The sequence below is a fragment of the Phalacrocorax carbo genome, chromosome 20 (assembly GCF_963921805.1).
Source record: "Phalacrocorax carbo chromosome 20, bPhaCar2.1, whole genome shotgun sequence".
NCBI classification, from domain to species: Eukaryota; Metazoa; Chordata; class Aves; order Suliformes; family Phalacrocoracidae; genus Phalacrocorax; species Phalacrocorax carbo.
In genome coordinates, this window is record NC_087532.1 from 9190809 (window position 1) to 9203434 (window position 12626).

The 12626-nt window shown below is 47.8% G+C and overlaps 1 protein-coding gene across 2 annotated transcripts in view; it reads left to right on the top strand.

The window, feature by feature from the left end:
* Positions 1-100: 100 nt before the first annotated feature.
* Positions 101-12626, top strand: part of PPIH (peptidylprolyl isomerase H) — a 262108-nt gene continuing 249582 nt past the window's right edge. Inside the window, exons 1-10 of one of the 2 annotated variants that reach the window (XM_064470099.1) lie at positions 101-196; positions 663-727; positions 1437-1460; positions 1981-2025; positions 2463-2505; positions 4431-4523; positions 6081-6168; positions 6942-6982; positions 8116-8204; positions 9818-10004. In XM_064470099.1, coding sequence (XP_064326169.1) covers positions 131-196; positions 663-727; positions 1437-1460; positions 1981-2025; positions 2463-2505; positions 4431-4523; positions 6081-6168; positions 6942-6982; positions 8116-8184 — 534 coding nt within the window. In that variant the 5' untranslated portion in view covers positions 101-130 and the 3' untranslated portion in view covers positions 8185-8204; positions 9818-10004. Of the gene's footprint in view, positions 197-662; positions 728-1436; positions 1461-1980; positions 2026-2462; positions 2506-4430; positions 4524-6080; positions 6169-6941; positions 6983-8115; positions 8205-9817; positions 10005-12626 lie in introns of those variants that run through there. The other variant, XM_064470100.1, reaches the window with a different exon arrangement.

Sequence of the window (12626 nt, forward strand, 5' to 3'; positions counted from 1 at the left end):
GCTGCCGCCGCTCTGCTCCCCCCGCGCTGGACACGCCCGCAGAGCGGCCGAGGGAAAGCCTGACTTCCGCCCGCCTCCTGCGCCAGTTCCGCTTCCGGTGCCATTTCCGCTTCCGGGAGCAGGGACCGCAATGGCGGTGCTGGCGTCCAACCCCAACAACCCCGTGGTCTTCTTCGATGTCACCATCGGCGGGCAGGTAGGCGGGCGTGCCCCGGAGCCGCCGCGCCGCTCCCGGGCCCCGACGGCGGAGCACCGCGGGCTGTGGGGGTGTACCGGCGTGGGGAGAGGCTGAGGGGGGCACCCAGGGGGCGGCCGACGGCGGGGGGGGGCCGGGCTTGCAGGCGTTAACTGGGGGTGAAGGAGCGCTGGGGGGGGAGGGGGAGGTGCGCTGGGGGGTCACAGGTTCTTTGTGGGTCTTGCGGGGCGCAGCTGAGCGCGCTTGCAGGGAGGCAGCGGGAGGGGGATGCAGGGTGCGCTGGAAGGGCTTGTAGCGGTGCTGCAGGGAGGGGTGTAGGGGAGCGGGGTTGCATCACGAGGGGGCATGCTGGGACGGGCGGTCCAGCAGGAGGCTGAATTTGTGGGAGTTCCCGGGTGCTGAGGCAGGGGGGGGCTGCTGTGTGTGAGCAGAGCCCAGAAGACTGATCTGGCCACCGTCTCTCCAGGAGGTCGGCCGCATGAAGATTGAGCTGTTTGCCGATGTTGTACCCAAAACGGCAGAGAACTTCAGGTAAAGAGCAGCTGGCATTCCTGTGGCTCAGCTGGAACCTGGGCTGCAAAGGCTTTATGGTGCAGGAACGCCTCTGGTGGCAGCCTGCCCCCACCCTGAACTTCTGCACTTGCTCTGCTCCTCTCTCGGTTCCCAGCGAGGTGTGACCATGCAGCATCCTGATCCCTCAGGGGAGCCCACCTGGCTGGAAAGTGAAGGATACCATGCCCTCTCCGCTCCCTCTGTAGAGTTTCTGGTACATTCCTTTATAAAAGGCAATACCTTAATGTCACATTAGGGTTCTCTGCCACTGGCTGAAGGACATACCACGTGAACATCCCATTTCCACAGGACAAATGAATATACCCTGTTCCCTGTGAAATACAGTGCTTGCTCCGTGTTTGGTTGCTCACACCTCAGTATTGAGTATCTGACCTCCTCAACTGCAGAAAGTGCAGAATCATAGATTCGTTAAGGTTGGAAAAGACGCTTAAGATCATTGAGTCCAACCACTAACCTACTGCTGCCAAGTCCACCACTAAACCATATGCTCAAGTCTGTTTTGAAGTGGAGGTGGGGAGGAGTTACTGCTGGTTCCCATTTCACTGGGGATATCCCTGATGCAGTAAGGAAAGTCTTTCACAACAGCCAGTGCATGTTCGCTGAATGCAGTTCTCTGTGTCCTCGGAGCTCAAATGCGGCTCACGCTCTGCTCTTGTTTGTTTTCCAGGCAGTTTTGTACGGGTGAATTCAGGTAAGTGTGGGTTATAGTGTCCTTTTAAGTAGCCTACTCAGGGAAACAGGGCTGGGTGAGTAGGAAGAAGGCTCGCTCGGAAGTTTTTCTTACTATACCAGTACAAAACAGGAGAGTTACAGAAGCCTGCTCTGATGAAATTGCGACGGGCTCAGTTGGTCACAGAGATGGCAAAATTCTCCTTTTGGGCATGACTTTGTTCATGCTCAGGTTGCTCTAAAAAGCCTTGTCTGCAAATCCCACCTGCTCATGCTGCAAATTGCAGTGGGATCCCATTAAGATGATGGGATAGATGTTGTAGGGAACTGTCATTTAGCATGCAGAGCCCACTTGAGGTTTGCCTTAGCCTCTGATAGCAGCAGCTCACAGAGCCAGGCCCCAGCAGGTGGGTTGCTGGCTGTATATCAAGGCGGCTACTAACGTCTTATAGGGCAGCTCTTTGGGAGTCTGAACTCCTGGGCGGGGGTTGTGTTGGAATATCCAGTGAGCTGCGATGATTTTCCTTCTTTTTTCCTTGCAGGAAAGATGGTGTCCCTATAGGTTATAAAGGAAGCACTTTCCACAGGTAATTCTTCTGCTTTTGTTTAGGCACTTAAATAGCAGTCTGAGCTAGATGTGGTTTTGAGGCATCCCTCAAGGCATTATTGGCCAAGGAGGCGTTTGTAGGTCACAGCTAATCCCGTCCTTCTGTAGCTTTGGGGGATTTGGGGGTGCTGTCAGATCTGTATGCTGGGATCACTGGGAGTGACCCCCCTGTTCTGGTGTGCCAGGTCAAAGAGCACTTCCTGGCATTTGTCACCAAATCGCTGTCCCTGGTCAAACAGCAATGGGTCCCAAATCACCTGATAGCAACCAGTTGTTAATATTTGTTGTAGATTTTAGACTGTAGCATTCATAGACCCTGATAACTTCCGTTGTGCTGTGAGGCAGAACTTTTTACCACATATTAAGCTTCTTGAGGCATTTGTCTGCTGAGAACTAAGTATTGTTTCACTTCTTTAGGGTAATAAAGGATTTCATGATCCAAGGAGGTGACTTTGTAAACGTATGTACTTCTATATTCCTTTTGTTCTTTTCCCACACGGTATAATATGCAACTGTTTCCAAGGGTCCGTGCTGATAAATGGGATGTATTGGCTCTCTTCTGAGGTACCTAGCAGTAACTGGAGGTTTCCTCGTAGCATTGCTGCCATCTTACTGCAATAGATTATATGACTTGAAAACAAATCTGGAGCCTTGGGTGAACATACCTTCTCCTTCCCCAAATATTTCTTCTCTAAAAACAAGCATGGCAGTGCAGCTAGAGGCTTTTCAAACTTGCGGAGCTTTTTTTTTTTACCTTGTGGTTCTTCTCCCATCTGCCCCTGCAAACAAGAAACCCTGGAAATTTCTACTGGGTTTGAGGAGAGAAACCCTAACTACAGAACCAAGCATCTAGTGCAAGAGAGAGTTTAAATCAAAACTAACTTTCTGGTAGTGAATTGTCTCAAGGCAGAAAAGACTTTGTACTGCAGCAGTGGTCGTGCTCCAGAATATATGGGGAAGGCTGGAGGACTGGTGGGTCTCTTCACTGTCCTATGACCCAGTAAAATTATTTCATTTCTGGAAGTGTTTTGGAATATGAGGGGGATGATAAAGCTTTTTTTAATACAAAATTTCTAAAACTTGGTTGCATTAAAGTCACTGACAGAACTGACTGCACATTGACCACTAAGGTAGGATATATGTTCCCACCTCAGAGCTGACAGTTTGAGTAAACCACAGAGAAGAGGAGGAAGAGAAGCAAGGGCAGAGCAAAATATGTGGAGCTCCACATAGTGTATTACTGGCATCTTATTTGCCTGTTAAGAAAGTATACGTTAAGTAGAAAGGCAATGAAGGGAGACAGGTTGCAGCAAGGCAGAAGTGAGGCTGAAGTGGCACAGAAAGGGAGAATCCTCACAGAAAGGGAGAATCCTCACAGAAAGGGAGAATCCACACAGAAAGGGAGAATCCACACAGAAAGGGAGAATCCACACAGAAAGGGAGAATCCACACAGAAAGGGAGAATCCACACAGAAAGGGAAATTACTGTCAGAATAGTAGATTTAACTGACCATGCCAGAGGTACCTGTCTGCACTGCTGCTGCAGCTTTCCCTGAAGGGTTCCTCACTGCAGCATCTTTAACGCTGTTCTACTGAAGGGTCCCTGCTCAATCCTGTTGGCAGCATACAGGAGTGGCTCTGCAATGCTGGACCAAAGAGCAGGGTGGCTTTTCAGCAGTCCCACAAGCTATGTGTGTATGTGAACTGTGCATCAGCCTTCTGCAAAGTTATAAACTCATTAGAAGTCAAAGCTTGCACTCTGCAGCTGTTACAGGCCACGCTGCTTTATTTTACAAGTGTCTTGAGATCTGAGTGCTAAGGCTTGTAGTAAGTACAAAATGTCTCAACTTGGTAGAAAGGACAGCAAAAAGTAGAAACTGTATTTTAGAAACTGTCCTTGCTGAACAGAGAGATCACTTCCCTGTTTCCAGGAAAGTCATAGAAAATAAGGTGAAGTAAGCATGCCATCAGCCAACTTCTTCGATACAACCACTTCTGCTTTCCTTGTCACACCAGCCCGTGCTTCTGCATCCCCTCCCTTTTCCCTGCCAAGTCCAGGTGGGTTGATACCAAGCAACCTATAGCCTGCATCTCACTCTGGGAGGCTTGGACTTAGTCCTTATGATCTCCACAGGTTTCTGCCAACATATGGATGGCAAACAATGTACTGTGTAGTTAGAAACCCGTTGCTGTTCCTCTTCAGAAATGAAACACTGAATGTGTTTGGTGCTGGTGTACATAAATGGCAGTACAGCATCCATTCTGGGCTGAGTTTAACCCTGTCCTTTTGCCTTGGGATTTTAAATTTAATTTTTAAATTGAATTGTTTTGTAGCAGTTGCTACAGAACAAATACTGTGGCTGACTGGGCACCTGTCTCACGCAGGGAGACGGCACTGGCGTAGCCAGTATATATAGGGGTCCTTTTGCAGATGAAAACTTCAAGCTGAAACACTCTGCTCCTGGGCTGCTCTCTATGGTGAGTATAAAATAATGATGCTATAAGACTGAAAAGCTTTTGGTACTTTCTCTGTGCCCTTTTCCTTAGTGTATAAATTATCTGCCAGACAAGAGAAATCTCCACCATTGGATGCAAGGTCCAAAAGACCTGCTTTGTAACTACTAGTTGGAAGGCTGCTCGTGGGTTAATGTGTTGAGTAACACAAAAGTCCTGATCCTGTAGCATCCTTTCTTTTTTTACCTGTTGGAGTGCTGGGGCAGGCTTTGTTTGACCACCTTTCAGAATAGCTTGATTCTTAGAGTTTTCATACGGTGGCAAGTGGTGGTGTCTTTTCTTCCCTGATGCTGTTATCAAACACTGACCTCAGCAAGGATGAAACACAGAGATTTGGGAGTTTCAAAGCCATAACAGTGTTACCATGGTATCTTTTATAACGTATGCTTCCTGTTCAACATTGTAGGAAAAACTGCAACCATTGCATGTTGTCTGGTAGGAACAATACACTGACTTTTGCAGTAGAAATCAAGCGGAGCCAGTGCTTCAGCGTGTCCCTATCGACAACTGCTTCTTCCCCAGAACTTTCAGCTGCCCTGTCCTTAAAACCAGTTGCTTTGGGCATTTACCGTTTGGACTAGTTATTCGTCTGGCTCAAAACATGGCCCAAAAAGAGGTGGCATGACACAGCTAAGCAAACAGTGTACTGTAGCATGGGGGAAGGGATCCTATGCTGGTATTACCAGTTTTGTGTTAAAGTGGCGTGGCTCTGGAGTTGTTCTGCTGGGCCAAACCATGGTCCATCCCAGCTGGATCCTTCTGAAGCTGGCTAGCAATAAGTAAAAGATCCGATGTGACCATGTCCTGTGTAGTCCTGCAGCTGCAGAACTTGCCCAGTTCACTTGCCAGCACAGAAACATGCTTTAGTACCTCCTGGCTGTTAAAAGAGCTTTGAAAAATTGAAATGGACTTAAGTGTTGCAGAGATGTTTTTCTTGGAGCGCAAATGCTCTGGGTGTTGCACTTGGGTGTGAATTAAATTTCACATCTGCGTGACACTGTTCGTGTGATCCTAGTGGGAATATGATTGTTACCTTTCTCGTCCTAATCATCAGAAAAGACACCTGTGGGGTTTTTTTATTCTGAGGAAACCTTCCAAATAGCAGATATCAGCTTCTTTTTTTTTCTGCTCCGGTTCCTGGCTTTCGGTTTTCCCCAGGACAATACTGCAGCAGTAAGTACTCGTCACCAAAAATTCTAGCCTTTTTTCGGGGCATGCTCTAGGGCCCAGATTTCCGCACAGTCTTGTGCGGAACGTGCCTTCATAGAAGTATAATAAAAGTTGGTAGCGTGGCTCTCGCGCGCACTGGCACGACCAGACTTGGTGGCGTGCCATGTCCCAGCACAGGGTACCCTCCTGCAGACGTGTATCTTGCTTCCTTTGGTTTGTGTAGCAATAAGCTAAATATAAGCTAGGCTAGGTCTAAAGCAACAGCTCTTTCCTATGTGAGGTGCATCTGCCTTCAGTTTTGGGAAGTCCCAATTTGTACACTTTTCATATTTTGCCATTCTCAACCCCCAGGCAAACAGTGGTCCCAGTACCAATGGCTGTCAGTTTTTCATTACGTGCTCCAAATGCGACTGGTTGGATGGAAAACACGTCGTGTTCGGTGAGTACCTGCAGCAGAGGCTTGGCGTACCAGCTCAGGGACGATCCCTGTGGTGCAGCTGCTAAAATAAACAGCCGTGGATCACTTGTTCTTCCTCCCTCACTTGTGCTAGTGGAGGTATCTGTGCAGCCAGGTGCTGAGATGGATCAGTATTGAAATGAAACTTTTTTCTCCCAGGTTAGCTTTAATCCAGATCAGTTCCTTCATCAGTGTATCATGCTACTACCTAAATCCTTGTGCTAGTGCTGAAGGGACAGACAGATGAGTGAAGGGATGCCTTTATTTTCCACTACCAGAGAGGACTGAGCCTTCAGCAGAGTTAGATAGTAATGCTATGAAACCACATCTAACTTTTCACGTACTGCCACTTGAGCTGTAGGATTTCGAGGCCAGCCTTTAAGCTGATGTGCTACTTACTGCTTCCTCCAGTTCTTCAGTAACACTGATATTGTTCATAGCCGGTTTGCATCATTACAAAGGTGGTGTTGATAGAAAGGTAGTTCATGCTTTATTTTAGCTCAGCTGGTGGCAGTACATCTCAAAACCTAGATACCTACACATGCCATCCCTGCGTTGGGAAAATGCACTTAATCTGTTCTGAAAGTGGGAAATGTTCTAAGAGGGATTGTTTCCTTCACCAGTTCAGAGTGCCCAATAGCTGTACACTGCGCAAGACTTTTCAGGAGGAACAAAAATGCACGTACCTGTGATGAGTTGGGGGGAGCAAAGGTGAAAACTGGACATACTGAAGTGGATATATTTTCTTATTCTAGGTAAAATTGTCGATGGGCTGTTGGTCATGAGAAAAATCGAAGTAAGTTGAAATCACCTATTTCTCTGTGAGTGTTGACGTTGCAAAGTCACATAGAAGGTTAACAAGGGTTGTTGTGTTCTCTCCTGCTGTCTGTCTACAGGATACCAGGGAATACCAGTGTTGATAACTGGTATTACTGGTTGTCACCATTATAAAATAGCAGGAAATCTGTTGAGGCAAAGGCTGCCATATAGATTGACCTTAGAAATGCTGTGCTCTCACGGTTGCTGGTTAGTCTTTGAGCGGGGATTGTGTTCTTGTGGCTTTATTTGCAATGCTCTGCATTTGTTCAGGAAGCCAAATAGAAAAGCTGTTCCGTCAGCAACTCAGACAGGAGTGTAAAGCAGATCACTTATTGCCTGGGATTATTCAGCGGATGCCAACTCATCAGTTCTGCTGATCTGTGATCAGCATGTTTAATAAGAAAAATTAAACTAATCTTTTGACGAGCTTCCAGAAGCTGAAGATAAATATACTCAGGGGTGGTGGTTGCTACCAACGTTGTGACTGGGTGTCACGGCAGGGTCATGAGTAGATCTAACAAACAGCAGTGAGTTCTTCAAGACAGATGATGCTGAGTTCGTGGCAGACATATCGGATAATGTGCGCAAGGGCGTCTGCCATCAGTGAATCCAAAAAGTGGGGCAGAAACAGCTGACAGCTGTTAGGTGTTGAGAAAAGGTCGCGTTATAATCCATCCTCTTCACCAAAAGCACTGATGGAAGGGCTGTGGTGCGCGTCACTGCAGCAAGGGGCAAATTAAAGGAAATAAGTAAGAGACTCATGAAAGAACAGCTGAGTCCAGCAGAACGAGAGGTTCAGAATGAGGGTTGCTTTGTGCCTATCTCTTATTTGGATTTGCCTTCTGTACAAATATGATTTTGCTTTGCATGTTGCAGCTGTAATTAGTAAGTTTAAGGATTTAAGCCAGAGCAGCCTCAAGTGACATGATGCCTGCTGTATCTCCTGAGGAGCTCTCCAGTTTTGCTCTGTGTTACTCAGAGCTGTGTCTAGGTTTCCCTGATGTTCCTGATGTTGTGCAGACACCTCTTAGCCAGTCTTTGAGAACCTGTCACTCACTGGATTTGTTGTGCTTTTATAAGGTTTAATGTAATATATTTGTTTGTCTCCAGAATGTGCCTACGGGTCCAAATAACAAACCCAAGCTGCCAGTTGTGATCTCTCAGTGTGGGGAAATGTAAAGCAATGAAACAGAAATGTGGTAAGTCTCCGTCTTCACAGGCACCCAGTGCAATGGAACTGTGGGCTGCTCTGCTCCTTACCTTTCTCTTGACTTATTTTCACATTCATTTGAGTCTGCAGAGAGCTGACTCAGCTCAGTGAAACACCAGAAAATGCCTCTCCAACAGCATTAGTTTTTTGCCAGCTCAATACCCTGAACTGGCTTCCCTCCGAGCTATGTGAGCATCAAAGACAGTGCTAGAGGGGTAAGATTTTGCAGCTGCAGTCAAGGGGAAGATGGGGTTGTGGGAGCTGTGCCATGGATGGGGTTAGGCTGCCTTGAAGCCTTGGCTTTAGAAACCAGTGGATGAAAGGGAACTGCAACAGGAATCGAGCTGGTATTACCCAGGCAGTCTAGGGGGTGGGGGGCTTCACTGTGACCTGCAGATTGGTGAACTTTCCGATTGCTACGGAAAGCAGAGCATCCATGTCTGGGGTAGGCCGGAATCCAGAAAAGAAGATGAGAAAGAGAGGACTTGAGCCTCCTTGCTCAGTACAGCCATAGGACTGCCACCACTGAAGGGCCAAGGAATTACCATGTTACATAGTCTTACCTTAACTTGAAAAAAGATACCACTGTCCTCATCTGAAGGGAGATGTTTCCAGCATTTACTATAATTCAGGCTTCATTTTGGTTAAACCAATAGGCTCAAGACAGAGCTCAGGCTAACGTACAGTATTGTGTTTCCATTTGTCCGCCCACTCCACTGTAAAAAACACAAGCATTTAAACAAATCTGTCTAGATTTCAATGTGTCAGGCTGCAGCTTGTCAAAAAACTGCTGTTTTAGCCTTTTGGTTGCTGATTTTTCAAATTTCAGCAGGCGGGTGGGCACTGATAAAAGCAAATACCCACAGTTTTTGACCTTCCGTTAAATGATTTCCAAAGACACCTGGAATTACTCACGATGACACGTCCCCGGTTCCATAATAGTCTTTCGGACCTGCAGTGCTTCAGAGTCTTGGGAGCTCCTCCTATTTGATGAAGTGACAACAGGGAATGTAATAATTCTTTCATTTCCCTGGTACTTCTGGTGGCATTTATAGGCTTTTGAAATAGGAATGCCCTTGTTAACAGGCTTTGTTGCAGGTGGGCAGACCCATGCTGATGGGTCGGGTCTCCTTTAGGGTTGTCCTCAGGCCTAGACTTGTTGATCATTTCAGTTTGGAGTGCGTGATCTCTGGCCAACATCCAACTTGAGACTGGAAGCTTTTCATTTCTAGGTATGAGGCTGGTGCCTCCTTGTTTGCTTCGCAGCCATGTCTTAGGAACTGCCTTTCTGCACCCTGCTGCCTCTCAGCTGCCTGTAGACAAGAACGGCATTTGTCTTACCCAAGTTTAGACAGCTAAATCTGTTACTTGTCAAGATGCTTTAAAATCAGCCAGGAGAAACAGGCACTGTTGGTTTTAAGTTCAGAGGTAGATGTAGGTGCCTGGCATGGAGACCTGGGAGGACTAGTGCATGCAGCAAGTGGCACTGACTTAAATATCACTGTAGCGGTACCCAGTGTCACTGCACAGTCCTGCTGTTGCAGGATGAGTTGGGAATGGCTGTTCCAGCATTTCAGACCTGTTTCTTCTCCTTTGTTCCAGTGCTCCTTCACCGGTGGTTAGGCCTGTGCTGGCTCCATGCAGTTCCAACTCCAGCCAGTTCCCACCACCACCCCAGTCTTCTCCATAGGCCAGATCTGTGCTCTTGATGTTCTTCTGAAATTATTTAATAATTGGCATCTATTTTTTTTATGTTTTGAAATGTAAATAAAGAATTTTGTTAAATATGTGTGCAGTGCACATCAGTTAGCATGCTTGGGAACAGAGTCGTCAGGTGAGAAGGACCATAGCATCTTTAGCAACGTGTGTTATCCCTAGCTGGTTCAGCAGGGACTGTTTACGGTGTGTCGTATTGAGGGGCATTGCTGCTGGGCATTTGGAAAATGGGAAAGAAGGAGTGAAAGGAGCGCGGCAGCGCTGTGCTCCACCAGCTCCTTTACTTGGCAGGTAAATAAGGCTGCCTGGCAGAGATGTTCTTGGCGTCTTGGGCATCTCCAGAACCTTTCTAAAGGTGCAGCCTTATTGAAGAAAACTGCTATGGCACAGGCTTCCATCACCATGAGTTTCCTGGGCTGTGAGGTGAGGTATGTTGTAAATGAGTGTTTGTAAATCCTCCCCGGCACATCGTGGCACTAGGCCATCAGGCTGTTATATGCCGTGGGTGTTCAAGGCGTTTACCTGGGTGCTACAAGGGTGTTAGAGCATGGCTTTGGGCTTGGAAGCGGAGAATGATTATGCTGCAGGAGGGCTCCTTATCCTGCATGGTTACAAAGAGCGCAGGGGAGGCTGCAGGTTGATGGAAAAACTGGCTTTCTTCTCCCAGAATCAGGTTGTGAGCTCAGCTACCTGCTGAGGAACAAGAAAGCACCCCTCATGGGGGCTGGGCTACAGCATGAGTTTTCTCATCCAGCCAATTAAACATAAAGGAGTTGGGACAAAGTCTGTTCTGTCACATGCAGGCACTTCATCCCATCCAGATGCATCCCATCACTCCCTGGGCAGCAGGAGTCTATTGCGTGGGGCTGTCCCAGGTAGGTGCAGCCTGTGTGCTTAGCTCGTGCGTTACCCAGTGCGAGAGCTCAAGCACTGACATACTGGAGGACAGGTCCTGCAGGTGTGCTTTGGTGTGCTCTGTTATCTCGTGGCTGTTTGAAGTCCTTGAAGCAGGCTCTGGCTGTCAGGATTTCCAGGTCTCCGTTCCTGGGATTGCGCAGCTGCTGAGGACACTCATGCTTACTTCTCTCCAGCCTGAGCCATCTCACCTCCTTGCACCTGCAGAATATCAGGTGATGAAAGAAACACAAAGTATGCCGTCCCCTTCCTCTCCAGGCCCAAAAAGACTTTGCAGAGGGCTCTTTCCTGTGAGATGGGTGTTGAAAATTCCTAGCAGGGAGGAGAAAACTGGACCCAGATGACAGCTGTGAGAGAGAGGTTACCGAAAAGAAACTCAGCTGCTGGTCCAGCTCAGGAAGCGTGTCCAGGTGGCCTTTCCCTGGGGGGCTCAGGCAGGAGCTTGGCTCCCGGCAGCTTGAGGGAGCTCGGCCTGCCAGCTGCAGTGCTGAGGCTTGCAGGTCTCGCTGCAGGTAGCCAAATTCTTTGGCTTCCATACTTTTTCACCAGGGAAAGCAGCTTATTTCTGGGTTCACTCAGCAGCACTTTCTCAGCTATCTATGTCAGTGCAATCACCTAGCCTCACTTCCCACATAGCAGGGGTCACAGAGCTTCCCCAAATTAATTAACAGCAGCAAATCCATTACAACCTTTTTGAAAGTTGTTCCAATGGCTAATTATATCCCATTACCTTTCTTTGACGCTGAATGTGCAGAGTTTCAGCTTTCAAGCTTATGTATGTTGCTGTTCCTCGTCTGCTGGCTAAAAGTTTTCTCAAAGACCACATTTTGAGGTTTAATTCCCCAGTGATGAAGCCCCTCTTCAGTTTTGTTTTATGTAGCAAGTCCTGGAATCTGCTGTAGACAGGTCTTCTCTCTCCGAGCTCCAGCGCCTTCCTCCAGCTGTGGATGCTGCAACTGGAGACAGTGTTTCTGATTGCCTCTATTCATCTACAGTTAGCCTCTGGGCCCTGCAGCATTGTCCCCCCAAAAGACATTGTTAGCTGTTGAGTAGCCCACATTTTCTTCTGTAGGTACATGGCCCTGGCATCCTCATGGGCTTCATCACTGAGATTTGAAGTTTCCTCCCCAATTTTCTCCCTGTAGGGTCTCTCACATGGTGGATTCCCTATTTGCCATTATATTTTAAGATCTATTTTTCAATCAACTTACTGAGCATCATCCAATTTTGATATCATTCTAGTTTTTTCATCAAGGTCAGAATTCTGATGCAGATCCCCTGCGGGATTGTATTATTGTTTTAAAGCTCTTTCCCTTGTTAGCTGACTTGCAGATCTCATGGAGAAGCTACCAAGATAGCGTAACAAGACCTACGTCCCTAAACCCACGTCAGTTGTTGTAATAGGCTGACCTTGGCCCCATCTAAGCCCCTCACCTGGCCATGGTGTAATGTGGGGAACTGCCATCTGTTCTTCATGCTGGGATGGGGAAATCAACAGTGATTTGCGTGTGATGCTGGAAGGGGTGATCCCAAGGGATACTTGTTGGTTGCAATGATGGTGGAGTGATGGGTCAGCTCCCAGAGACCTTCTTGGTGGTTGCTGGTGACCTTTCCTTCCTCTTATCTGGGAGGAATGACATAGCCGAGGTCAGGGCTGTGAATCTGTGGCCAACAACTACATTTTTCAGGTGCCCAAGGAAAATAACTTGGACAAGAATGCTGGGTTTCCCCTGGACCTTCCCTCTGGGGAATCCAGAAGAGATCTTGGATCCCTCTGAGC